The sequence below is a fragment of the Coturnix japonica genome, chromosome 5 (genome assembly GCF_054131305.1).
Source record: "Coturnix japonica strain WE chromosome 5, WE-NBRP24, whole genome shotgun sequence".
Lineage (NCBI taxonomy): Eukaryota > Metazoa > Chordata > Aves > Galliformes > Phasianidae > Coturnix > Coturnix japonica.
In genome coordinates this window covers 52,624,321-52,650,218 of record NC_140667.1, presented here as the reverse complement: position 1 = coordinate 52,650,218, position 25,898 = coordinate 52,624,321, and the positions used below count along the sequence as shown (strand labels likewise).

The 25,898-nt window shown below is 41.9% G+C and overlaps 3 protein-coding genes across 31 annotated transcripts in view; 2 read left to right on the top strand and 1 right to left on the bottom strand.

Moving 5' to 3' along the window:
- Positions 1-11,680, top strand: part of ARID4A (AT-rich interaction domain 4A) — a 42,046-nt gene extending 30,366 nt beyond the window's left edge. For 3 of the 14 annotated variants that reach the window (XM_085547845.1, XM_085547849.1, XM_085547852.1), the window contains 11 exons: positions 838-1,088; positions 2,805-3,002; positions 3,921-4,005; positions 4,174-4,369; positions 4,582-4,644; positions 5,463-6,587; positions 6,791-6,895; positions 7,471-7,686; positions 8,864-9,010; positions 9,817-9,916; positions 10,204-11,680. In XM_085547845.1, coding sequence (XP_085403971.1) covers positions 838-1,088; positions 2,805-3,002; positions 3,921-4,005; positions 4,174-4,369; positions 4,582-4,644; positions 5,463-6,587; positions 6,791-6,895; positions 7,471-7,686; positions 8,864-9,010; positions 9,817-9,916; positions 10,204-10,267 — 2,550 coding nt within the window. In that variant the 3' untranslated portion in view covers positions 10,268-11,680. Of the gene's footprint in view, positions 1-837; positions 1,089-2,804; positions 3,003-3,920; positions 4,006-4,173; positions 4,370-4,581; positions 4,645-5,462; positions 6,588-6,790; positions 6,896-7,470; positions 7,687-8,863; positions 9,011-9,816; positions 10,154-10,203 lie in introns of those variants that run through there. The other 11 variants (XM_085547847.1, XM_085547851.1, XM_085547846.1 and 8 more) reach the window with 9 other exon arrangements.
- Positions 11,681-16,972: 5,292 nt separating this feature from the next.
- Positions 16,973-22,480, bottom strand: TIMM9 (translocase of inner mitochondrial membrane 9). Of its 9 annotated transcripts, none has more exons than XM_085547863.1 (5): positions 22,394-22,480; positions 21,240-21,323; positions 19,824-19,892; positions 19,351-19,446; positions 16,973-17,475 (listed from the first exon to the last, which is right to left on the bottom strand). In XM_085547863.1, exons 3-5 carry the CDS (start codon positions 19,860-19,862, stop codon positions 17,341-17,343), a joined length of 270 nt encoding a protein of 89 aa, XP_085403989.1. In that variant the 5' UTR covers positions 19,863-19,892; positions 21,240-21,323; positions 22,394-22,480; the 3' UTR covers positions 16,973-17,340. The 9 variants fall into 9 exon arrangements, with proteins under 9 accessions (XP_085403989.1, XP_085403987.1, XP_085403990.1 ...); XM_085547861.1 differs by having other exon boundaries at positions 22,448-22,480; XM_085547864.1 differs by having other exon boundaries at positions 19,824-19,887; positions 22,448-22,480.
- A 46-nt stretch (positions 22,481-22,526) lies between these two features.
- The window catches only part of KIAA0586 (KIAA0586 ortholog), a 60,364-nt gene continuing 56,992 nt past the window's right edge, over positions 22,527-25,898 (top strand). For all 8 annotated transcript variants that reach the window (XR_014946186.1, XR_014946187.1, XM_015865721.3 and 5 more), the window contains exons 1-5: positions 22,527-22,775; positions 23,591-23,670; positions 24,318-24,375; positions 24,807-24,873; positions 25,495-25,672. Coding sequence is in view for 6 of the 8 variants with exons in the window: in XM_015865721.3 (XP_015721207.2) it covers positions 22,622-22,775; positions 23,591-23,670; positions 24,318-24,375; positions 24,807-24,873; positions 25,495-25,672 (537 nt within the window). In the remaining 2 variants the exon portion in view is untranslated. The remainder of the gene's footprint in view (positions 22,776-23,590; positions 23,671-24,317; positions 24,376-24,806; positions 24,874-25,494; positions 25,673-25,898) is intronic.

Genomic DNA, 25,898 nt, shown 5'->3' with positions numbered 1-25,898 from the left:
GCACTCTTATAGGACAGCATTCAGTGAACAGGAGTTGGTGTTCAGCTGTTAATTGTGTTTTGATTATTCATTTTGTAAACCTTCCACAGGGTTTGCTAAGCCTGTGTTGGTTATCAGTTGTGTTTCTGTTTGGAGGTGGTTACAGAGCTGTATGACAGCAGAACACTGTGAACCAGCAGGGTAGTCCTGGTTATGGGTGAGAACTTGCACTTGCATGTGGAGCCTGGAGCTTTGTGTCAAGCAGGCATATCAGGGGACTGCTGAAGCCTTAAGAATCAAAGGAGGACCTGTTTTTTTACCACAGAAAGAGTTGATTCTTAGCACAGTATTTCTTCATAATTTACTTAAAAGGTTCATGTCACTATGCAGTGTCCCTGTCAAAGATACTTTCATAGTAACACGGTAAGCCTGTACTAGAGCCCCAAGAATCAGTCTAGGAAAGTCCTAAACAGCAGTTTGTCCCACTGCTGAAAATACCTTTTAAACATTCAGTATTTCTAAAGCTGACAGATGAATCCTGTGAAATCAACAGGTAGCTACTGGGACTGGAGGCACTAAAAGGAAGGTGCCACGTCTCAGTCCAATATGAGCACTTCAGCAGTATTGCTGTTGTTGTCAGGGACAGCAGACCTTACAGGCATCTTGGAATTCTCCCAACCTCCTCTTCTTTATTCCTGTTGATAACAAAACTACTTAAGTTAATCTATTAAGATTTTAGAATATTTTGCTCTTTGGTGTTAGCTCCAGCTTTTCTTCCATCCAGACGTAGTGTATTTGGGGGGCCTATACTGAGAACAAGTGACAGTAGATTTTAATCAGGTTTTATTTCTGTTCTAGGGACGAAGACGGCTTGCCCGTGATGCAACCCCTGCTAAAAAAGATAGTGAAGATGATAAAACACAAGATAAATTGAAAGACAACAACAAGGAAAACAAAGATATAGAGGAAAGCCTTGAGAATGCAGAAAAGAAAGAAAATGAAACTCTACTAGGGAGGAAAAGTACACCAAAGCAAAAAGAGAAAAAGATTAAAAAGCAGGAGGAGTCTGATAAAGAGTCAGATGAAGATGAGGAGAGGCAGAGGGAGAGGTAAGCGTTAATTTGTGTCACCTCAGAAGTGTATCTTTGTCAGCACAGAGCATGTTCCAAGCAAGATTATCCACAGACTTTGGAGGTCTGACTGGTTTCTACAGTGTGAAAATCAGAAACCTCATTTGCTCAGCTGGAAAGGGAAAGGAAAATGCTATTTTGGGCTTGTAGAGTTTATTGTACCTTAAGGTATTGCCTTTTTTTGGTAGACGTGGCAAGCAGTATTTTTAATTTCCATCTTCTTGATGGTCTTGCCAAGGTCTTGTTTTATCACACTCCTATATAGGCAACAAGTAAGACAGGGCTGTTGTATGGATGGTGAGCAACTGGGCAGTTAAAATACAAATCAGCCTCTCTGTTGTTAGTGATAGCTGGTGAATGTACATGTTTTCATGGGTATTTTTAATGTATCATTGGTAGGCAGAATTTTAGCAAAGAAAGCAAAGGAGAGGAAAAGAGGAAGTTTGAATGAAATGTGAAGACAGGTTGAAAACTACTGGATAGTGAGATGTAGAAAGGGCAAAAACAGACTGACTGAAGAGTGGTTGGGTGAGGAAGGAGTAGAGAAAAGAAACTATCTTCCAAGGGAAAACACTGTCCAGAAACAAAGTCTGACAAGTTGAAGTGGGTTTGGTCAGAAGCAAGCTGTCACCAGGTGTCTTACCTTGTTGCCAGAGTAGGCCTCTTCTTCGCTATCCCTGGCTGTGGTATGGAACAGTATCTTAGTTGTTTAAGCTGGCCTTCCTGCCTTGTTTTCAATGTGGCTGAGTTGTGTGGGACACAGCTGATACAGGATAAAGCCTGGTAGAGCTGTTTCATGTTTTAAAGGGGTTTGAGGAGTGGGAGCACACACAGTTAACTTTAAAGAAATCATCACTGTGCAACCCAAAGAGAAATCTTTCAACAGACCATAGTAGGTAAAAAGGGGGTGCAGTGTGGGTGGGTGAGAGGTTGCAGAGTTATGTCAAGTGATGAGGGCATCAAAGACAGTTTTCTTTTATGTAATGCAGGTGGTGCTCATCATCTTCATTTTTATTCTGTTTGCCACAGCAGAATAGTTCGTCTGACCCTGAAGGCTGGTGAATGCGTATTATTAAAAGTAAACTTACAGTCTTTCAGGATTGCCTCTGCTGCTGACTCTTTGTAGCTTAACATTCTTCTAAGTTCATCCTAACAGCAGGTTATGATTGTTGGAATTATAGTTAGATATTGTGTTTTAAGGTTGGATGTTGCTAATAAGACATAGGTATAGACAGAAGAGCTGTGTAGACACTTCTTATCTTGGTTAAAACTATGGTAATCAATATTTGTTTCATTGGAATGGTGTTTATATCCTGGAGGGAATCGCTGCACTCTAAACTTTCATATGCTGTTAATAAATTTTAGGCTGTTAAGCAACATGCAGAAGGAAGAGATTATTATTTACAGCAGTGTGTCAAAAGCAATTATATTTTAAAAGCTGAACTTAGTTTTTCTGTCTTAATTAGAAGCCGAACACTGAGTTTGATTTATTCCTCTGTCTGAGTTATCTAAATTTTCATTAAAATCCTAAGCCTGCAGAGTTGTGTTCAGTCTGGCTCCAGTGGCAGGGCGTGATGCAGCAAATGAACTTGTTTTGTTGCAGTCTTTTTTGCTTTGGTAGTAGCTTGGCTGTGCTATTTAAATGTTAAAGCTTTGTCACTAATTAGTGGATATTTAAAATACATTTTACTGCAGGGAGGAGATTGAGAACAAAGGAGAATCAGAAGGTGAAGAGGATGAGGAGGATACAGAACCCTGCCTGACTGGAACCAAAGTGAAAGTAAAATATGGACGTGGAAAGACTCAGAAAATTTATGAAGCCAGCATTAAAAGCACTGAGACTGATGAAGGAGAGGTTTTATATTTAGTGCATTACTATGGTTGGAATGTAAGGTGAGGAGAATACGTCTTTCATGTCTTGGTTTGTTAAAATGATTATTACTTCCAAAAGAGATTTTGTTTTTAAGACAAAAAAGAAGATGATAGTCAGTGGCTTGGCTGGAATTGAATTATCAATGTGGTAATATTATCTGACTGTTACGTTTTTCAGTGGAGGGAATTTGGTTCATGGTCCGATGCTGTAGTATTGAAATCTCAGAATACAGTTGTATGTTTCCAAGTTTCCATCCTGCTTACAGTGAGTGGTCCTCTCTCCTTGCAGAGCTATCTGTATAATCTATTGTGTCAGCTGGTGTTAGCAGCATCAGACTTGTGTGTAAAAGAAGCATCAGTAATAGTGAGGATGTCTGCAATTAGAAGAGAACTGAGATTTTGGCAACAGAATCTATTGTTGGATTCATTGTTCCCTGTGATTATAGGGAATGGTTGTTACATGTAGGGAGGTTAGGAGAGAGCCCAGCAGCAAGGAACTACTGAAAAGAAATGATTGAATGCTTCTCTTGGCAGCCATGTTTTATATTCAGTACAGCTGTAGAAATTGTTTGGTTTTGTTCTTTTATTGGAAAATGGTGATTGCATAAGCAAAAGCTTTTCAAGTATGTAACTTCAGATATTTCAGGTCTGTGAATTTCTGAGTAAATCAAGCAAATTCCTTTTTGTGGCAACATAAAGTTTGTTTTTGAGCTTGGTGTCCTTCAGACAGTTTAATGCAAACTCAGAAACTGTTACTATAAACCTAATCTATTAATTTATTAGCAATTTAGTTGATATTTCTAATGCTGGATACTCCATACGTCTGTAGATGTGGGCTCTACTTTGCTGCCTCTCATTGCTAAATGTTTTCTGTAATTTTCTAAGCATCATATTGCAAACAGCCTTTTCTATATCTAATATGTTGTGACTTGCTTTTAGGTATGATGAATGGGTGAAAGCTGATCGCATTATCTGGCCTGTGGACAAAGGAGGACCAAAGAGAAAACAGAAGAAAAAAGCAAAAGTAATATAGATTACGTTAATAAGTTTCTTGTAGTACCATACTTAAGACTATAAATTTTCCCTACTTAAAAAGAAATAGATGATTCAGTCCATACTATGGCTTTCTAATAAATGCATAGGGAAAAAGGAGAAATTTACACCTTAATAAAATGTTCATTTTCCCCCTCAGAATAAAGAAGACAGTGAGAAGGATGAGAAGAAAGACGAGGAGAAACAAAAATCGAAGCGTGGGCGACCTCCTCTGAAATCTACTCTTCCATCAAACACATCTTTATCCAAAACACCTAATAGTGAAGGTAAATCAGGAGCCAGAAGTGCACGGAACAACTTGTCAGATTCCTCACCTTTGCCAAATGGAACAGAAGGTACATCTGATGCACTCTTGTTCTGGCATGGAAGTGCATGTAAACAGTGATGTAATGCAGTGCATTAACACGACAACTTCAGTGAACAGAGTGCTTTCAGAAGCTTTAAAGTCCTGCCTACCCAGTCAGTGTAAAAGCAATGTGACAAAAAAACACATTTCTGGTGCAGATTTGACTCTGTGAAAAATTAATATTTTCAATTTTGATTTTAGCAACACCTCGCAGGCAGACGAGACGTAGCTCAGGAATGTTTGATTCTGATAGAGGATCAAACGGTGAGTGCTCTCAGTCCTGTGTATGTTTTTGAGGGTTTTTTTAGTACCTTTTTTGAAAAGAAGTTTGATTATCATTATTTTTTTAAATTATTATTATTTATTATTATTTTTTTTTTTTTAATCTACATGTGAATTTGATTGAAAGTAGATGAATTGAAACTGCTGGAGAGCACAGTTTACTCATAAGAGAGCCGTGGTGTGGAAGTGACAGCGCAACTCATCCCATATTCTTTAGCCAGAGCCTTTCAGTCTTAATCCTGAACAGACCTAGTGGAATAATAATAGTGTTTATAATGGAAATCAAGTCCACAGCCTCAGTACTCCATCATCCAGTAAAGAAGTTAATTATATACAAATGACTGTGATATTTTCTGGGATTTCTGAGCCTCTGAAAATGAGAATTGAAGTGAAATTATCGTCTCTTTTTTAGTGTGGGTCCCCAAATAATCTTCTGGTAACATATTAATGCTGAAGTTTTATGTGGTGTGTGATTCATGCAATAATTCAGCGACGTCCACATGGGAATCTGTAAAATTATTTTTGCTACTAGAAACTGCAATACGGTTGTACTGGATCATTGAGGAGGTAGTACTACCATCACTGCTGTTGATGAATAGGGGGTTGGGGCTGCAATAAGAACTGTAGTAAGTGGGTTTTTTTGTTGCTGTTTGGGATTACTTATTATAAATTGATTTTAATTGCATAGACTACTGGAAAAGGGCTTGTGTGTAGTTGAAAAAAGTAATGGTTCTGTATTACATGAGCTGCAGTGACGTTCTCTTCTATTTCTTTATTTCTTTACTCTAAAATTTTTGCAGATTCTGCTTCGTCTGACAGTGAGGCAGATGAGTCATCTGAGAAGAACATGAATGAGGAGTTTTCTCCAGAAACTTCAGAACTGGAAAAGAATGAAAAACAAAACGATGAGAAGCTAGATGAGGAAAGCCCAAAGATTCCTCACGCACTGAGAGAAAATGACAGGACTCAAGTGCAGCCATTAGAAATCCTGAAACTGGAAGTTGAAGAAAGTGAACAAATAGTTCAGATTTTTGGGAATAAAACGGAGCAAATGGAAGAAATCAAGAGAGAAGCTGAAAAATCACCTAAAGGAAAAGGGAGAAGGAGCAAGACAAAAGATCTCTGCTTAGAGAATGCAAAGGTTTCTCCAGGAAGTCAAGAAGAGGTGACTAATGAGTCTCTAACAGACAACGAAAGGTTAGACATGTCTTCCTTGGACTGTAAAGAGTTTTCCAGCACTACTGAAACTGAAACAGAACCTTCCACAAAAGATAAGAAGCTTTTGAAAAGGAAGATTTTGGAGCAGGCTTCGCCTGAGAAAAGAAATCGACGAGAGAGTGAAATGGAAGTCCCTAATATCTTATCTGAAGAGAGGACCAATGAATGTACTGGGGCAGAGGAATGTAGAGGGCTGAATGCTGAAGAGTCAGTCAGAACTGAAAATGAAGAAATGCCATCCCTTGTGGCAGAATCAGTGCAGCACAGACAAGAACTGAGGAGTGAGAACTTTCAGTGTCCGTCTGAAGAGAACAATAACGTTCCCTTGAAAGACGAGGATGACACAATGCCTCAGATCGGTCCTGAAACCTTGCTCTGTCATGAAGTAGACTTGGATGACTTGGACGAAAAGGAGAAGAGCAGTAGTGAAGATACAGCATCAGAAAAACAGGACCCTAATACTTCAAATCCATCTGCCTTACCTGCTGCTGTCCAGTCGAGCTTCTCAGTGGCCTCACTGCTTACACTTAGTCAAGACGAGTCCCGCAGCATCAAGAGTGAAAGTGACATGACTATTGAAGTGGACAGTGTGGCAGAAGAATCTCAAGAAGCGCTCTGTGAGAGTGAGTCTGCTAATGGATTTGAAGCCAGTACTACGTCCAGCAACTGTAGTATAGCAGTGCCAGAAAGAGACATCGGAGAGAAGGGTGAGTGTTTCCTTGTGAGATGTCAGTCTCCTTTGTAATGATTTCTGATTGTCTTTAAGTGTGGTATTACATTGCTAAAGCTCACCAGTTTGCTTTGCCTTCTAGATCTTAATGACTTTCTTGCATATAAAAAGGTGCTGGCTAATAGCAGAAATACTTGAGATGTTTGTGTTTGTTTTTTTTTTCCCCCCTACCTCATGCAGGTCAAAAAAGGCCCAGTGATAGCAATAGTGGAACACTGGCAAAAAAACAAAAGCGTACTCCAAAGCGAACAAGTGCTGCAGCCAAAAATGAGAAGAATGGAACAGGTACATTCCTGAGGGAGATGAAGGGGAGGTTATGCTGACATCTAAACATGCATAGGGCCCACTGTTTCATTCTGACACATTATTTCTGTTACATAAAACTTGTGTTCCCATAGCTCATTTTTGGTGATTAGATAAAAATTGAAGAGGCTGAATTGAATGAGTCAATGAATTTAGGCACTACAAGAGAGCTGTTCAGGTTTTAAGATAGCAACCTAAAATAGTAATTATCTGACATAGAATATTCAGACATATTTAACTGCTTATGTGGAGTATTGTAATTATTGTGGGAATCCAAATTATTTGCATATTCTGTAGCTTATGGTTTTCTATTTCTCATTAAAGCTTCTGTTCTGGTAGTCATGTTTTAGAAGTGTTCTTTCAGGTTTGTAAAGCAATTTAGTAAATACACAAAGCAATGTGGTACCAAGTGAATCTGATGCAATTTTTCCAGTGTGCATTTTGGAACTTTCTAAGCAAGAAGCAGCTCATCTTTCATAATAATTTCTCTGATTACAGCTACAGTTTTAAAAACTTGATCATTTTCATGAAGTTCCAATACATTTCTCTTACTGCAGGACAAAGCAGTGACAGTGAAGACCTTCCTGTCCTGGACAGCTCTAGTAAATGTACTCCTGTAAAACACTTAAACTCATCAAAACCACAGAAGATTTCTCGATCGCCTGCAAGAGTGATTTCACCTCACATCAAAGATGGAGAAAAGGATAAACACAGAGAGAAACACCACCACCAGAATTCTTCGCCTAGAGTGTACAAATGGAGCTTTCAGCTCAGTAAGATCGTTGGTTTTTTTTATATCAACCAAAATTGTGAAAGACTTTTAACGTTTTTAAGACGTTGGAACTTGGGTATTTTAGAAAAGCTTCAGCAAAGCCTTCAGAATTAACCTTTAAGTTTCATAGATATGTTAATTACTCATTTAAAATAATAATAATTTGAAAAATACCTGGTGTTTTTTTTTTGTTTTGTTTTGTTTTCTTGGTTTTTTTGTTTTTTTTTTTGTTTTCCCATTTAACTTACGGGAGGTTTAGATTGGATCTTAGGGGGGAGTTTTTTACCCAGAGGGTGGTGACACACTGGAACAGGTTGCCCAAGGAGGCTGTGGATGCCCCATCCCTGCAGGCATTCAAGGCCAGGCTGGATGTGGCTCTGGGCAGCCTGGGCTGCTGGTTGGTGACCCTGCACACAGCAGGGGGTTGGAACTGGATGATCATTGTGGGCCTTTTCAACTCAGACCAATCAGTGATTCTGCGATACCCCCTTCCCATGTTTCTCTGTTCACTTGATTCCAGATAATTTTTTGCCATCTTTCAGTAAACTTGGGATTATGAAGCCACTGTACATTGCAATCCCAACTCTCCCACACTCCTCAAAAAAGTGAATGTAACTGAAAACCCAGGTTATGGTGGAGTTGTCAAAGTATTGAATGGCAGTTCAGGAGTTGAGACTGCTAAAATCAAGGCTGTGGTTGAAGTGGTGGTGATAAGAAGATTGGATGCTAAACAATTATTTGCTGTGTTTTATCTTGGTTTTTCTTTTTCATTATAAATACAGCTTAACACTAAAGTTGGTTAAAGAGAAAGTTTATTGAGGGTTAGATAACCCCCCTCCTCTTCCTGATGTGTTTTTATATAAAGAAGGATTAAGAGTACATCTAGGAGGAAGAGTGGAGTATCTGCAGTGTAACCTTTCCTCATGAGCAGCAGGATTCTTACTTCTGTTACCTGCCTGCTTTAAGTGATGTGGATTGGGGGGAATCTGCAAGAAATTTCATTCTCCAAGAAAAATGTGTAAGTTTCGATATTGTAAATTAGGCATATGCCTTTTTGGTGTAGCGTGAGAGAAGTTTGTGTTATCTTTCATGCTCTATCTTGTATACTCAAAGAATTGCGTTCATTTCTTTAAGATCACCTGGTTGAAGCTGTTCTCCCTTTTCTTCCTACTTTTAAGATGAACTGGACAACATGAGCAGCACTGAAAGGATCTCCTTCTTACAAGAAAAGCTACAAGAAATCCGAAAGTACTACATGTCTTTGAAGTCAGAAGTAGCCACCATAGACAGGAGAAGAAAGCGGTTAAAAAAGAAAGACAGAGAAGGTAACGTTCAGATTTGCTTTATGGACTTAAATGATTTCCACAGGCCCCCTCCTGCCCCTGTTATTCTGTGTGATTCTGTGTATGCTTCTCCTGAGATTTTCAGTGTTTTTCTTGAAAAGACAGAATCTGAAGCAATTAAAATTTGACAGCATTTTCCGGGAGAAAAAGTGTTATCTGTTTATTCCTTACATATATGTACGTATTTAGAAAGAGTGTCTCAGACTTTCCAGAATGTGAAGGTCTGAATGCAAAAACATTTAGGGACTGTATTGTAATTGTCCATTGGAAATATGAAATTTCTAGGGAAATCATGGGAGTTTTAAGGAGGGTAGATTTAGGTTGCATGTCAGGGGAAAGTTCTTTGATCTTTGGTGCTGGAACAGCTGCCCAGAGAGGCTGTGGATGCCCCGTCCATCCCTGGAGGTGTTCAAGGCCAGGTTGGATGGGGCCCTGGGCAGCCTGTGCTGGTATTCAATGTGGAGGTTGGTGGCCCTGCCTGTGAATGGGGGGGTTGGAGCTTCGTGATCCTTGAGGTCCCTTCCAACCCAAGCCATTCTGTGATTCTATGTTTTGAGTCAGCATAGTGACCCATCTAATGGATTGCTGCAATTGCTCTGTGATGCCGGGATGGTGAGGTTACTCATCCAGCTTATGTGAATACAAGAATGGAAAGAGTTGCCAAAAATTCACATCTGTTTCTGCAATATGCCAAATCTCTGAGGTCTTTTTAATATGCATTAAGTGTAGGCACCTTCGTTCTCACGTGCACTTTGGTCACCTGATGCTGATACGTTCTCTGTCTTCAGTGTCTCATACAGGAGCATCCATGTCATCTGCTTCATCAGACACTGGAATGAGTCCTTCGTCGTCCTCCCCTCCACAAAACGTGCTTGCTGTAGAATGCAGGTGATACACATTGCTCTGCCTTGCCAGCAGCTTGCTGCCGTGGACTTAAATCTTGACATTCAGCCACAGAAAGCACTCGACTGGTTTAACATTGCCAAGTATATCCTGTACACACTTCCACTGCTGGACTGTATCTGTTCTCCCCTCTTACCCTCTCTTTTTTTTTGTTGTTATTTTGTTCTGTTTTTAAGTTACTGTTTGGAGAAATTGAGCTCATTGAAGGTTTGTAGGCACAACGTGACATGCTTGTCATTGTGTTTGTTTCTGTTCTGTTTTTGTTAATGCAGAGCAAGGGCACTTATCAAATCTGAAAAGTTATGTCCAATGAAGCATTCAGGTGTTCTCGGGTAATCTTAGAAAAGCAAGTGCACCAGGTAAAGACATCAGAGTATTATCCAAATGAACTGAGTAACTGCTGCACTTCCGCCGAGCCGTGGTAGCTCTCGGTGAGTAGTTCCTCTTTGTGGAAGCACTTGCTATACAGAACTGCCAAAGTACGCGTTCAGCAACGTGCCCAGTTTTAAAGGTGTAAATGGGACAAAATAAATTGTGAAAGGAAGTGTAGTTGACTGAAAACTACAGTTGTAACAAGTCTTCCACTTTTTATAGGATTTTTGAGCACACAATTATGCAAATATTTTAATGTTTATTAATGTTTACAGTGGAATTGTGAATAGGTTTTCAGTGGACTATCTTATCCCTTGACAAAAATATTTTGTCTTTTTTCTATGTAATTTCAGAGTTTTTATTTTGTTACAAAAAGACGAAAAAATGAATATATAACAGCAATGAAGTTATTTAACAAGATTTCTAAAGCTGAAATTTTTGTGTAAAATAAGGGTATCTTGCAACTTGTTAAATATATTTATTCAGACATTGGATGTTGTATTTTTATGTATTTTTTAAAATATTAATAAAATTGGAAAAAAAAAAAAAAAAGAGGAAAAAAAAAAAAGCGACCAACCAAACTAGGTTAGTTCACTCTTTGATACAACAAACCTGTCAGTTCTGGCTCTCACAGGAGGATTTACCCATACCTGGATTGAAATGGGTCTGGCTCCGTGTCCTCCACCGTAAGCGGGCATCTGGATTCAACTCTGACTTTGGTTGGAAACTTTGGCAGTCCTACTCACATTTGTTTGAGGAACAGAATCTATCGGGTTGCCCTTTAAGGTATTTTTGTCGCCAGTTCTTCTGTTTGCTGTGCTGCCGAATGAATTTCTATCTCCCAAAGTTGAGATGCGACCGTAAGGTAAAGCGACTTTGTATGCTTTGTCTGTGGATTGTCCCACGGGCAGATACAGTTTGTAAATAACTCTTCCAAAAACCATGTATTTAAAGCAGTTTGCATATACATTATGTATAAAGGCGATTTTTTATCGATTTTTTTAATTCATGTTTGTACATTGGAAGGGGTTCTCGGCCCCTTTTTCTGTGTTTAATATGCTGTAGACTAATAACATAGATGCTCTAGACTGTATATCGGGATATTCTGGTTCACACAGCAGAAAGTCAGAACGAAACACTAGTGATGGAGTAGCATTACTAAAATCAATGTTTCTTGAAATCTCATTTTACAACATTTGTCAATTTGTGATTCCGATTCCTTCCATTTTCTTTTTTTTTTTTTGCAGAGAATTAAAGAAAAAGTACTCTTGTAAATGCACTTTTTCTGTCTTTTCTTAAGCAAAGCAGAACTATTTCAATGTAAGATAAATATGGAGCTCAGTAGACAGCGTTAATAAAGGCCATGTTTTAAACATAGGCTTTACACTCTATTTTTATTGAAATGATTGTTCTTGTAAATGCCTGGGCTTACCTGAATAGGGCAATCAATCTCCATCAATGGTTGGGAAGGCTTTTTTCCAGAGCTAACTTTTGCTTCTTATTCACAGCTACTGTAAGAGTAACATTGATTTCAAAGGAAATCACGTGGCTCACATTTTCTCAGATTACCTTCCACGACTGCCATTAGCAGCAATAATTTTTCAATTCAAATAAGCTCAGTTCCTATTTTATTTCTCCAACCTCTGCCTCCAAACTGCTTGATGCCTCCAGTGGACATATATATGTTCAGCATGCAGATGTGCTCTCAGCTGTATTTCAGCACAGAGGTTCTCTTACAGCTTCTCCTCATCCCTTAGGAACCTTTACCTCCTAACCTCAGCCCAGAGCTCCTCAGAGCCCTGGAACAGCATTTCATGCGACTGTCCCTGCATAGAACTGCACAGCCAGGAGAGCTGGATGACTTTAAGCCAAGCCTGGAGCACGTCACTGCCTTCCTGCTGCTGTCTCTGACAAGAAGCACAGCAGGTAGCTGAGATGATTGGGTGGATGTTCTGAGGAATACTTTAAAACACCCTGAGAAACTGTAGTGTGAAGAGCTTTATGTAACGTGGGACTGCGCTGCTCTAAAATTGAAATTGACAAGAAACCCTCAAAGGTCTTTTATTTCTAACTTCGTTTCTATGTTGTTGTCATAAAGCAAACTCCAAAGTGCCTCTCAGTGCCTTCAATTGTGAGTGTATTGAATTGGGATCTTTTTTTTTTTTTATTAAGAGATGTTTGCAGGAACAATAAAACCCAAAGCAGCCTCTTGGCAGACCTCCCTGTTCTCCTGCCTCCCGGTCTCCAGGTTGTGTCAAAATAAAACGATTTCCAGCTTAGTTGGCAGGTAAAATAGATTGCAGAGGATGATGGGGTCAAACAAAACTGCTGGGAAGAGCTGGGCTCTAGGAAAATTCAGACCCCCCTCTGCCACCTACAGTTGATAGGAAGAGCAGGCAGGTGTATCACTTTGCTGGTGATCTGAGAATTAGAAAGCAACATAAAACTTGCATGCAAGGACATACGGTAAGAAAAGTTTGTATCCTTACTTGTTTTAACTTACAGCTGCTTTTCATGAGTGTGTATATCAGCTGTGTGTGTACTGATGGCTTTATTTTCTCTAAGGTGTAAATGAAGCAGCACATGGGTTCATCTGCTCTGTTTCTGATTTCTCCTCAAGTGTGAGAAACCTCTTAACCAGCGCTCCTGTCTTTCAGAGACATCGGAACCATAATAAAGCATGATTTGAACAGAAGTTAAATAGGATTGCAGTAATAATTAAAAGCACAACGAGAGCAGGTAAGTTGCATCTTCCTGAAGCACTGTGCCCTTTGCGTTTTGCAGATACCCCATTTTAGTTATTTTTAGGTCTCTGTACTTGGATTTTGTTGTTTGCTGCAGACAGCAGAAGGTCGGACACTTCTTAACTATGAAGCAGTCAATCATAACTCAGCATTTCTGCCTTCACTGCCTTATTCTCAGCCCAATGTGTGCTGTTATTCCTTCAGTAACCCCATGTTTAGGAGCGGGGCTGTGCTGGCTGGTGCTGCTCTGAAAGGTCTGCAGCTCCCCGTGGTTTGTATTGTCTGTATCATTATGCTGCTGTTTGGCCTGCACTGACAGCTTCCAAAGGTGAAAATGTGTTTCAGTTTTATGGCATTTGGCTTTAATTTAGCATATAGTTCACTTATTATGACAAAAAAACACAGAAGCGCTGTGAACTTATTTTCATACTATTTACATAGTTTGCTAGCACAGAAAATCAGCACTAGAGGCCCATTCCAGCTGTGCAGGCCTGCAGGGCATTTAGCAGCATTGAGCCACGCTCTGGATGTTCAGTTATTACATGTTGTTGGCTCCATCTCTCTATTTCCCAGGTTTTCAGAGTCACCCTGCAGTATTTCCATGCAGCCCCATCAGTTTCTTCAGCTATTTCTAAACCACTGCGTTACTAATCCCTCATCTGGGTACAGCTTGACCCAATTTGCCACCATCCTGCCAGCTCTGCTGGTTACGTAAGGAAGGAGCAAGACAAGGCATTTATATGAAATACATTGCTTATATCATGCAAGGGTGACTTATCTTTTAACAAGCCACTTGTTCACACGTGTGCACAGTCTTAGAACCGTTGTTCACCACACTGCTCACTCTTTAACCCTTTCCCCTTTCAATTTTATCACCAGGTGGCTGTGCTTCATCTCAGCTCTACCCCCCCCACCCTGCTGCCTTCTCCACCCTGAAGTGAGGCCTCAGGTAAGTGGCACCACCCCACATCTCCTTGAAGGCAAGAAAAAGCTGTAAGAATTGTATTTATTATTATAATTTCCCTCACATTATAATTTGCCTACAGCACCTTAGGGAGGCCCTGCAGGGCACAGAGGAGATAAGTTCTTTGAGGAGATAAGCGTGCCCTGCTATGAAAGCATAGCAGGACCAACACCCCACTGCTCACTGATAAGGTGGTTCAGAGTGCACCTTGGGGTTGAGGAGGCTTGAAATGAGGCAGCAGTGGCTCCTGGTGTGTTGCTGGAGCCCCGGCACTCACACAAATGCAACACAAACTTGGGCAGAAAGAAGGGATGAGGCTCCCTTGTTCCACATCCCTTAAGGGCGGGATCTGCCAAATACATAACTGAATTTCTGCTTTGATGACTTGAAACTTGGCTCATCTCCCCTTCATATCACGGAAATAAATGTCAGCAGAGAAGCGTGCTGCCTTCCTATGTACAGTTAGGGGACTCCCTCAGCACTTCTCTTGCTTTCCACCTGCAGGCAGTTCAGCTTTCTTTGCTCAGGTATTAATGAGCACAGAGGAGCATCTCCTTGCACTGAGGTCACAGCCACGCTCCATGTACTGACGTTATGCATTCAGCCGCCTTTTCCTTGTCCTTTGGCCCCCAGCTACAAGCCCAAGCACTCAGCAGGACTTAGAGAAATTTGGACCTTGCTCTTATCCCTGAGAATTACAGAACCCCCTGCTAGAGTCTTCCCAATGATTGATCTGATTGCAGTCATTGCCACTGCTGTACTGCAGCAAGGCTTGGATTTGACCTTTCCTATTTGATGCGTGCTTACCAGTAGCTGCACTGTGGCCTTCTGGTTCAGACACCCATCTAAAGAGGAAAGATCTCTGTTCTTGTCTCTGCTTCAGTGAGCATCACTTCTAACACGTGGCTATTCACACAGCCAGTCCCACCAGCCCAGCTCCAGGTGGGCTGCTCAGGTATTGCACTGAAAGATGGGGGAATATGGCAACGTTTCACCCTCCCTCCCCCCTCACCCACAGACAACACTGGGTTAAGGTGGCTTTAAAACTGGAGTCCAAGGAAACTGGGGGACCTGAAAGTAATTTATTAACTAAGTGTCTCTAATACTTGTCTAACCTTTAGTACAATAAATCCATTTTAACAAATATTGACACGTCTCCTTACTGCCAAGCCCCAAAATATGAGGGGGAAAAATGGCTTTTTAATCCTCTTCACCCTCAAGGAGTTTAGCGCAGGAGACACGAATGTCCCCCATTCCCATCACACAAACTCTTACAGTCACTCTTCTGAGTAACTGTTTTCTTTGCACACTTAAGATGCAGTAGAAAAATAGGAGCATTTCAATATGTTACCTTTAAATGTTAACAAAAAGACTTTTAAATAAAGCCTTAAATATCGGATATGGATACAGCTGAGGGCCAAGAACGTTTGTGGTCCGACTGTAGAAAACAAGCTGGATGTTCCAAGTGTGTTATTCCTTTGGAAAAAAACACCAGCCAGGCCATTGGAAACTTGATGCCTTATTTGGGCTCTTTTTTAGCCTTTGCTATTTTAAAATTAGTTCTTAACCATCTCCAAGGTAACGAGGGATGCAGGAAAAAGCAGTGATGTGGATACTACAAAACACGTCAACAAGACTGTAGGAACGTATTTATTTTTTCCACCTTTTGAAATCCATAGAAGTGGATCTCTGTGGGGAGCTGAGGCAGCTTTAGAACAGCAGCAAGCAGAGTGGTGCCCAGTGGAAGTGGCAGGAGCGCTGGCTGCAGTCAGTAGTGCCTTGTAATCCACACCTTGGCCAGCTGACTGAAGAGTAGTAAAGGAAAGCAAACAAACAAGGAAAACAAAGGAAGGGATTTTCTTTTGTTCTGTCACTGATGGAAATCAAAACCTATAGGAAGCCAACAGCAGAAAAGCATGTGGGCCGGCCTCCTGCCGCTTCTGTTCCTTATTGCTGCTTTTCTATCTAACTGCTATTTCGTGGCAGCTGCCAGGTTCTGTTTCAGCCTTTCACTGCTTGATATTTCAAAATCTGTATGGTAATCCTGACATCCAGTTCCATTTGTTATTGTATTTGATTAGTAAGAACTGAAGTCAAACGTGCGCGTTAACTATCAGGGCATCACAGTGGTTACTGATGAAAGCGCGCTGCGTTTTTCTCTATTCTGTATTTCAGAACACAGCTATTGGGTAATGAAATAGCAGTGAGTTGTCACTCTGCCGTAGCAGGAACCTGCCTGTAGGATCTCAGCTATCAAGATCCTTTCAAAAGCAGCAGTGTTTATTCCTGAGCCAACAGCACACAATCAGAACAGTTTTCTCAGACTTTGCTCTGCAGTCATTCAGCAGCAGATAAAAAGGCATCGCCTTGTACGTATCTATTCACACTTAATTCTGTGAATGCCAACAGAAAGGAGGAACTTGCCAGCAAGCTCCGTGCTTGGAGCACATCGTGCTTACAGCCAGCAGCAAAGCCAGTTCTGGAGGAACACTGGGTCCCCCAGAGAGAAACAGGGAGTGCTGAGACAATGCCTTTGGCTAAGGTGCTGTTAATGACACATTACTGTCACTTGTGAATGACCTGGTGAAGCATAAGGCCAACATAACCTAGGGACAAGCTGGCAGGTTCCCCTGCCTACCAGAACTCATTAGTTACAGCAGCTGACTGCTGCTTACAGTAGCTCTTGGCCTGAAGCTCTAATAGGCTGCAGTCAGAAAGATCGTAAGGCTTTAAGAGAGCAGCTGGCAATGAAACAAAAGTTCTCCCCAAATTGAGAGATGTAACATTCACAAATCCCCACCTGCTAAAACCAATTAATTGAGTTATCTATCAGTCAGCAGCTTCAAGCAGCAAAGAATGAATGAGACTCCATAGGAGGATGGTGAGGAATAAAACTGCAAACAAAGCATGGCTCTCAAACAGCATCCTAAATTACCTGTGGAAAAAACATACATACAACTGTATGGTTCCATATATTTTACTTGAATTAAATTAAAAAACGTATTTTCGCATTACACTTCTTTTGCCTCTGAATCAGTCCTAACAGAAGGAAAAGCATAACTTTCCCCTCCCTTTGAAATTGCAATATAGTGGTCTGTGGGCCCTGGCAATACACTGTAGAGTGGAATGAGAGTCTCAGAAAGAGACTCTGCTGTCAGACGGATCTCTCTAACTCTTTGCATTACCCTCCGTGGCTTCCAGCTTCCAAACAGCATCTAGAACAACCTTCAGAGTTTCTGGACATGCATCTTGACAGTAGAAAATCCAAAAGGTGTTCTTGCCCAGTGAACACTGGCACTGCTTATGAAGTCTGAACAGAGTGCTCCTGTCTAACGAGGTTGGCTGAGCAGTCCTGCTTTAGCTGCCAGAGCTTCGTTCTGCTGTATGTGATACTCCTGAAATCTCATGGAGATCCTCTGTGTCATTTTCAGGTACTTCTGTAGGCAATGTTCTGAGCAAGTTATCTGCAGGGAGAGAAAAACAGCTTCAAAGAATGATGAAAAACCACAGCAGAACTTAAGTGCAATAGTCAGGTTTGTAAGATTGGTTGACTACATCTCATGCTCTGTGTTAGGCTCACAGCTCAGGATTTAATTGTTCACAGTCTCTCTATGCAGTAGAAAATGATAAGCTTAAGTTTTTGAGGAATGCTTGAAATGTCTTTTAATTGCACTCTCATAAAAAGGTCTTCATGGAAAACACCTTAGAGCCAGGAGATATTAACGCTTCATCCTTGGGCTGCTCTTGTGAAATGAAGTACGTAAAGGATTTTATTTTGCACTAAATACTAAACCTGAGAGAAGGTTTTTTTGGTTCCCCCCTTTTTTTCTGAATCCAGGTTTGCAAACACCTATTTTTGACAGCCAAATCTGCTCCACTGCATGTTAGCTCAGGTTAATCTCTTTTTGACCTTGTTCCTATTAACTCTAGCAGTCGTCTTGCACCAGCCTGGTTCACCTTCACAGAACAGCCCCAAACTTCCTTCCTTCCCTCTCTCTTTCTCTCTCTCTCTTTCTTTCTATTGTAAAGGAAAAAGCCATGGGATCTATTTCTGAGTTACAGTTCTACCAGTCAGATATTTTGGTTCCAAAACTTTCAATCACTGTAGAAGTCATCACGCTTAGATAGAAAAGAAAGATGAAAGCTCTGCATGATTAACAGAAAACCAGGAACTGCTTTGATTCTGCTCAGTATAAAGGGATGCAGAAAGCAGAGAGGAAGAGAAAAGACACAGAACCTGCAGATGTACACTCTCTCCATTCCACTTTCTCTTTCTCCCTCCCTGACCTGGCATCAGTTACAGTAAAACCTGTTAAGCAGGAGTTAAGTCTGACCAGGAAGCAAATGCTGTTCAATTCTAAAAGCACCCCAAGCCACATCTCCCAGAGGGCGTGGTGTTTGTGATACCCAGCCTGGGGAAGTCTAGACTTGCAGTGCAGAGTGTTGTATGGAAGGAGGGCAGCAGCTGCTTGTACAAATGCAGCATCTCCAAGGAGATCCATGGAGGCGGTTGGCTTAATTATTAAAGAGCTATAACTTTAAATAGGAAATTATGATCAGAGCAGACCAGTCATCCATTTAGACCAGTATTCCATATCCACGGCAGCCACAACCAGATGCTTTGGAAAAGCATCTTGTATAGCTCAGGCAGCTAAAAAGGAGCTGGTGAAAGGCAATGGCAAGACTTTATTCAGAGTAGTTCTGACCACCTGCAGTCGAGAGAATTTCCAGCAAAGCAAATGCAGGAGATATCATGGGAACAAAGAATCGGTCCTGGGAAGCCAGGAGAGCTTGGTTTAATGCAGCAAAACAAAAGCTGAGCAGAGAGATGATTTCTGCCTGCACTGAGAGGCAGCTGTTAAACTAAGGAGGCAGAAAATGCTCCAACAAAGTGGTTGGTTTCAGTCTTTGTGTGTGGTTTAGTTGGGTTTTGGATTATTTTTCCTTCCTGGTAGCAGGAAAGTTAGAGTTAAACAAAGCTATTAAGTCTTCTAACCAACATAATTATTCCACTCTGAAGCAGCCACCCAACAAGCCATGAAAAACAAGGAGAACGTAACTCATCTGATCCAGAGCCTTTTCTTTTGGCAGATGAGTACATGACGGAGCTCCCCGTACTGCAGGGAACTGGACTGAACAGCCAGAGCTGTGGGGGCAAACGTTTGTACCAGCACATCTCCCTTCTCACTTGGAAGCTGTGTGCCAGAACACCTCCACTGACAGCTATCGAGCTTTCCAGCTAACTGAAAGATCAGACTTTCCAAATTGCTTCTGAAGTTTGAGTACTAAACAGAAATTCTACCAAAGGGTAATTAAAAGCACAGGAAACATTGACATACCTCTTCTGGTTTAACTTCTCTGGTGGTGAAATCCCTTATACAATCCATGAAGCAGCTTTCTGTAATTTTATTATATGTTCCCAGGAACTCCTTGAACTGCAGTAAAAATTAAAAACACCATCAGTATTAAAAAAATTAAATCTCTATTGTTTTCTTATACACAGCTCCATGAGCTGTTTGGTGATGGTAATGTTTCAATGACAGCTCACCAGGAAAACTTAGTGCCCATTAACAGGTTCAGCATAAAATCCTGTGTTTAAATAGGTCCAAAATGCTGTGTTTAAATAGGTTAGTGCTTAAATAGGTCCAGTACTGTATGGGATATGTGAAAATGTTGCTTGATAAAGAACTAATATAATCTCAGAGGACAATATAGAGAGCTTTTCCTTCTGCTCCATGCACTGTACATTGTACTCTATGTGACAAAGTAATACAATATGTTCAAATGCACCGCTGACAAACACAGCACTCACCTGCTTGATCTGATCAGTTTCTGATATCTGTCCGGCCATATTCTGCTCCCTGGGATTCTGTCACCTGTTCTGAAGATATAAGTTGAGTTCTACACAAAAAGCATACGCACAGACAACAACATTTTTGGAGAGAACCAAGCTGAATGTGTTCCTTAAGGTTACTTAAATGCAATGGTGCCAGCAAGCTTTCAAACCACCCATTCAAAGTTATCTGACCTGTATTCAGCTAGAAGAATATCCCAGATAGTTCAAGATACTGAGTTCTTTCCAGATCTACCTGCTAACTGCTGTCCTTTAAACACTTCATAAGCATTTAGAACAGTTGAAATGACTATACAGGAGGGTGAAGAAAGGTATGGAATTTTTATAAAGGCTTTCAAATGCACGAAGTAAAACTGGAGTGGAGGAGAAGCAAGCAGTAATATTATGTAGCCTTTTAATTCAGTGCCTTTAGCTGTCATTTAAAGAACAGGCAAAAAAAATATGAAACAGTGCCAACTTTGAATGAACCAGCATGGATCAAAAATGGATGAATGGACTCAATGCAGCTGCATTCTCACCAAACACTCAAACCAGAGTCAGTGTTCTGGTCATTGAATATAGCGAATGAAATGCAATAAATGGGAACAGAATGAGGGCAGCCTTAAAGAAAGAAAAACAGATCAATGAAAAGGGAAGAATGAGCAGCCAGGGATCCAAGAATTGAAGCAAGCATCCTTAAGGATGGCTTGCATTCCTCATAAACAAGTTAAGGCTTGAATGTACATCTCTAGGCAGCCTTCAATCGTAATGAAAGCACGCCTTCCTTTCCCATGCCTGATGTATTACCAAGGTCCATCACCCGTGGTAATGCCAGTTAATGTTACACCCTGAAGAGAAGATGATCCTTCAGTCTTATTCGCAGTAATGCGTGGAAGAGAAGTCAGTGCCAAGCTAGAATCCCTTTGTGAGGAAAGCTTGTTGTGAGCACAGCTACTAATTATTCTGAACAAAAACAAAAAAAGAGTTATTTCTACAAGGGAAAGCAAATGAAGCAACTAAAATAGCAAAGCAGAGCTCCTGCAAACATGCAGCCACCCTCCTCCTCCCAGCAGTGGAGCAATGGTAAATAGCTGCTTCTTGAAGTTATGCTTTATTGCTACATAGGAAGAATGGAGCCATAGAATTCAGGGATTGAAGATAAAGAGCACATGTGGTTCTTGGGTTTAAGATATCCATCCCTGCGACCAGGAATGCCTCACAAGTCAATAGATCATAGAATCATAGAATTACCCAGGTTGGAAAAGACCTTGAAGATCATTAAGTCCAACCGCAGCCTAACCAGAACCTTATCTCTAAAAACCCTACACTAAATCACTCTTTTAAAGAGAACCTATGTAATACAGAGAAGCAAAGCATTGCTGAAGCCATTGTAACCTCTCAGTTGCTTTACGAGAAGTGGACAGTTGTCATCTGGGAGAACAACTGAAATGGATGGCAGTTCTACTCTCCCATTTCTGTCTGTTACAAGAGAAAGAAAACCAACAGTGAGAACGCTGCCAATCCACTTTAAGTTGATGATTAAACAGGCAGCCCAAGCCCACAGACAGCAGAGGAAAGACTTTTGTCCTCTTCAGCTTCAGACCCTCCCAGTGCCTTTCTCACACTCTGTATTGCTCCACTGTGTCTGCATACAACAAACCTGAAATCTTCCACTTCTGTCACTTGTTTGCCAAGCTTAATATTACGTATAACTGAGCTGCTACTCCACTTGCACTTGGGAAGCAGCTCTGACTTAAAACAACCCGATGGCACCATCTCATTTTACACGTTTGAAGCACCCTCTGCAAGCATTCTGTGCACCACAGGCTTCTTATTACACTGAATCACAGAACTGTAGGGGTTGGAAGGGACCTCTAGAGATCGAGTCCAACCCCCCTGCCAAAGCAGGTTCCCTACACCACATCACACAGGTAGACATCCAAGTGGGACTTGAATATCTCCAGAGAAGGAGACTCCACCACCTCCCTGTGCAGCCTGTTCCAGTGCTCCGTCACCCTCACTGTAAAGAAGTTCTTATTAAGGAACTTCCTATGCTGTAGTTTCATCCCATTACCCCTAGTCCTATCCCAAAAGAGACCAGCCTCACCACTATGGCTCCCACACCTCAGGTATTTATAAACCTGGATCAAATCCCCTCTCAGCCTTCTTTTCTCAAGGCTAAACAGACCCAGTTCCCTAAGTCTCTCCTCATAGTGGAGATGCTCCAGGCCCTTCACCATCTTAGCGGCCCTCCGCTGGAAATATGGCTTTTGGTGCACGGTCAAGGCCTGTTGGTGACTACAAGGCCACACTCTGCTCCGTCCTTCACTCTTCCAGCCTCACGTGCATAGCACCCATAGGGCTATAAGCCATTCCCTCGCTGCCCCCTGGCGGCGCAGTGGTAACGCGGCCTTATGGCCCGCACGGCCAGGCCTTCCCAAGGGACAGCACGGCGCTTGCAGTCCTACCTGATGCCTCAGCCCATAACAGCACAGAGATGAAGCCCCTCACTCCTCCCCACACCCCTCAGCTCTCCGGTTCAAGGGCACCTTGTGCTCCCTGCCCACAACGCGGCCGTTCCCCACCGCCCTGAGCGCACTCACCGCCACCAGCCGGAAACACTCAGCTCTAAACCCGCCGATTCGAGTCCCTGATAGGAAGTACGTCATCAGTGCGCGACTCAGGTTGAGCGGGCGCTGTTGCTATGGCGGCGGTTCCCTCACACGGCCCTGAGGCCCTTAAAGCACCGCCCATAGCCGCACCGCTATGAAGCCTGCATGGAAGCGGAGAGCAGCTCCAGCCGGGACTCTCTGGTCAGCCTGACTGCAGGCGATGTGCTCATTCGCTCCACCAGCGTCCACGGGGTGAGAGCAGCAGCAGCAGGAGGATTTTACAGCTGTAAAATTGTCGATGTCGCGACCCGCAGCGCAGGTATTTATTGGTTACGTGTTATTTGTGTCCAGGTGTGGAGCCCTCAGTACAAAAAAGACATGGAGATTTTGGAAAGGGTCCAGAGGAGGGACAGGAAGATGATCAGGGGGCTGGAGCACCTCCCCTATGAGGACAGGCTGAGGGAGTTGGGTTTGTTCAGCCTGGAGAAGAGAAGGTTGCGGGGTGACCTCATTGCAGCCTTTCAATACCTGAAGGGAACTTACTGCCAGGAGGGGAGTAAACTCTTGGAAAGGGCTGACAATAGCAGGACACGGGGAAATGGTTTGAAGTTAAAAGAGGGAAGATTTAGGTTGGATGTTAGGGGGAAGTTCTTCACTAGGAGAGTGGTTAGGCCCTGGAACAGGCTGCCCAGGGAGGTTGTGGATGCCCCGTCCTTGGAGGTGTTCAAGACCAGGTTGGACGGGGCCCTGGGCAACCTGATCTAGTAAAGGTGTATGTTTGGTGGCCCTGCCAGGCAGGGGGGTTGGAACTACATGATCCTTGAGGTCCCTTCCAACCTGCGTTCTGTTATCTGCATGAAAACTGCCTCTGGTAGCATTAAGTAAACCATTTCCATTTTATAAGGTTCAGGTAGATAACTGCGGTCATTTGTGTGATGAGAGTTATATTTAGATCTCTATCACAGAATCACAGAATGACCCGGGTTGGAAGGGACCTCAAGGATCATGTAGTTCCAACTCTCCTGCCTAGCAGGGCCACCAGGCAGAGAATAGACTGAGATTTGGGTTAATCAAGGGGTAACGACAACACGTTCAAGATCTCTTTAACCGCAGTAAAATTGCTTTTATTTTCAGGAGTCCAGTGTACTAAGGGTCACCCAGAACATTTGCTTGTAGTGGAAGATCCTGTGGAGGCCATTTTTGTACCACACATGGTAAGAAAGTCACTGTTGCTTCCCACAACCCTGAGCAAAGAGATCAGCATCTGGAGAAGCACAGCAGATCCTGAGCTCTGCTTCTGCACAATAAGTTCCCAGTTGCTGCTAATGTGATATTCATGCTGAAGCGTTTGGAGGGGGTTTATTAATGTATTGCTGCATGGTTAATACCCAGATATGTTCTTAAATTTTAGTGGTATTCTTCTTCTTCAAAAGCTGTTACATGTTTCTTAATATTCATTGGAAAAACCTTAAAATGTTGTGTGTTTTTTCTTCCTATTCACATCATAGCTATTGAAATGGACATTGGTTTATATGGAACTATTTAATACTTGTGATTAAAATGCTTATTTTCCTTTGATTTGTGTACTGTGTCTTCCATATAACGAAGGCCTGCCTATAAGGCATCTGTTCTCTGATGAGAATTATTTTACTGTCCCTAGAATGTTATTGAGTGCAAAGTCCTTCTGGCTCTGTGGTAGTGGGAAACCTTAATGTATTTTGTTCAGTGCATTCAGTGACTGTGTGTTAATGCATTATGGAGTTGCTTACACTTGTGTAGTCACCAGTTCTGTCTCCTTGTAAAAGTTTGGCCATTGATACTGCAGGCTTTGATGTGTGCTTTTCTTCTCTTCTTATTGAAGGATCACCCTAAAGAAGCAGATCATTCACTGCTACCAGAAGATAACAGGAGACCTAAAGGTATTTTGGCCTCTTCTGTGACTGGGGGAGGCAGCAGCTGTCTGGTTTATCAGCACATGTGGCTAAATAGCAGTAGTGAAACAGTGAACCCATCACATCTTGGCTCGGTTTCGCACAACCTTAGAGTTGTTTTTCAATTACATTAATTTCAAGTTGAAATTTGCAGGGGCCCATTGAATGCATTGTCTGAGCTCCAGTTACCATTTATATGACAATCTTTTTCAAATTCTAATAGGATAAGGTGACATGGTTGTCATTTACAGAGCATACCAACATTGCTTTTATTAATACCAGTATTCAATACTATGTACAACTGTGTTAAATGAAGCCTAGTGTCTACCTGTTGGTTCAGTAACTCTTAGTTCTACTTCTAAAATAGGTGCTTTGTATTAGTTAACCTGACAAAATATGGTTTATGCCCTTCCACACAGATGATGTTTTAATTTCTCGGTATCCTGCTGGCCAGAAAGAGGCTTTGAGAGCAGTATTAAAGCAAAAGTAAGTCTGTGTTGTTGTGCCATTCTGTTTTTATGTTAATAGTAGGTACTTCCTCAGTCTCTGTCAAAACAGGAGGGGAATCCGCTCTTAAAAAGGATAGATAACAGCAGGACAAGGGGAATAGTTTTATGGTGAAGGAGGGAAGATTTAGGTTGGGTATCGGGGGAAGCTTTTTATTATGAGAGCAGTGAGGTGCTGGAACAGCTGCCCAGAGAGGCTGTGGATGCCCCGTCCATCCCTGGAGGTGTTCAAGGCCAGGTTTAATGGGGCTTTGGGCAGCCTGGGCTCTGGAGGTTGGTGGCCCTGCCCGTGGCAGGGGGTTGGAGCTTCATGATCCTTGAGGTTCCTCCCAACCCAAGCCATTCTATGGTGATTCTGTAATTCAGTCAACACATAGGCTGTTTTTAAAGACCAGTAAGGGTATATGCTGTTCAACTATGGGCTGGAAATCCTCAAGATCAAAAATTAAAGAGTAGAGCTTTGCTACTAGCATGCTATACTTTGCAAAATGCAACCTGTTAAACATTATCTTTGCTATGGTCATGGAAGTGCCACACAGAAATGCCTTTTTATATTGAAACTGTGACAAAGCTGTTTATTTGACCTTGTTTATTTCTCCAGAACTCGAAGTGCTCCTGTCTTTAAGGAGGTGAAGGTACAGCTGTTAGGAAATGCCTCCCCAGAAAGAAAGGAAAGTGTTGTTCAAGACCCCAGATCAACACACAGGGAAGCTGATTCTGCATCAACCATTGCAGCAGCAACTGCTGCTGCCATTGCTACCACTGCTCCTCTTCTTAAAGTGAGTCCATAGCTTATGGTAATGGTAGTTCTTTGCCCACTGTGAAGCAGTAAATCTAAGCAAACTTGAAGTGATTGGTGGTAGAACCAAAATGAACTGTGAATATCTGCCAACTGTTTTCTGTGCTGGTGATCTCAGGCATGCTAACCATTGTAGCAGAGAGAACTGCTTAGGATTTGACTAAATGGGATGTGGCTGCATGTGGGTGGAGACCATTCGATTTATA

Coding starts and splice junctions, on each gene's coding strand:
- TIMM9 (XM_015865732.3), bottom strand. CDS start 19,862: ATGGCCGGACAGATATCAGAAACTGATCAGATCAAGCAG. Junction 19,447..19,823: donor AAACTGATCAGATCAAGCAG/GTGAGTGCTGTG, acceptor TTTTTACTGCAG/TTCAAGGAGTTCCTGGGAAC. Junction 17,476..19,350: donor GAGAAGTTAAACCAGAAGAG/GTATGTCAATGT, acceptor CTCTCCCTGCAG/ATAACTTGCTCAGAACATTG.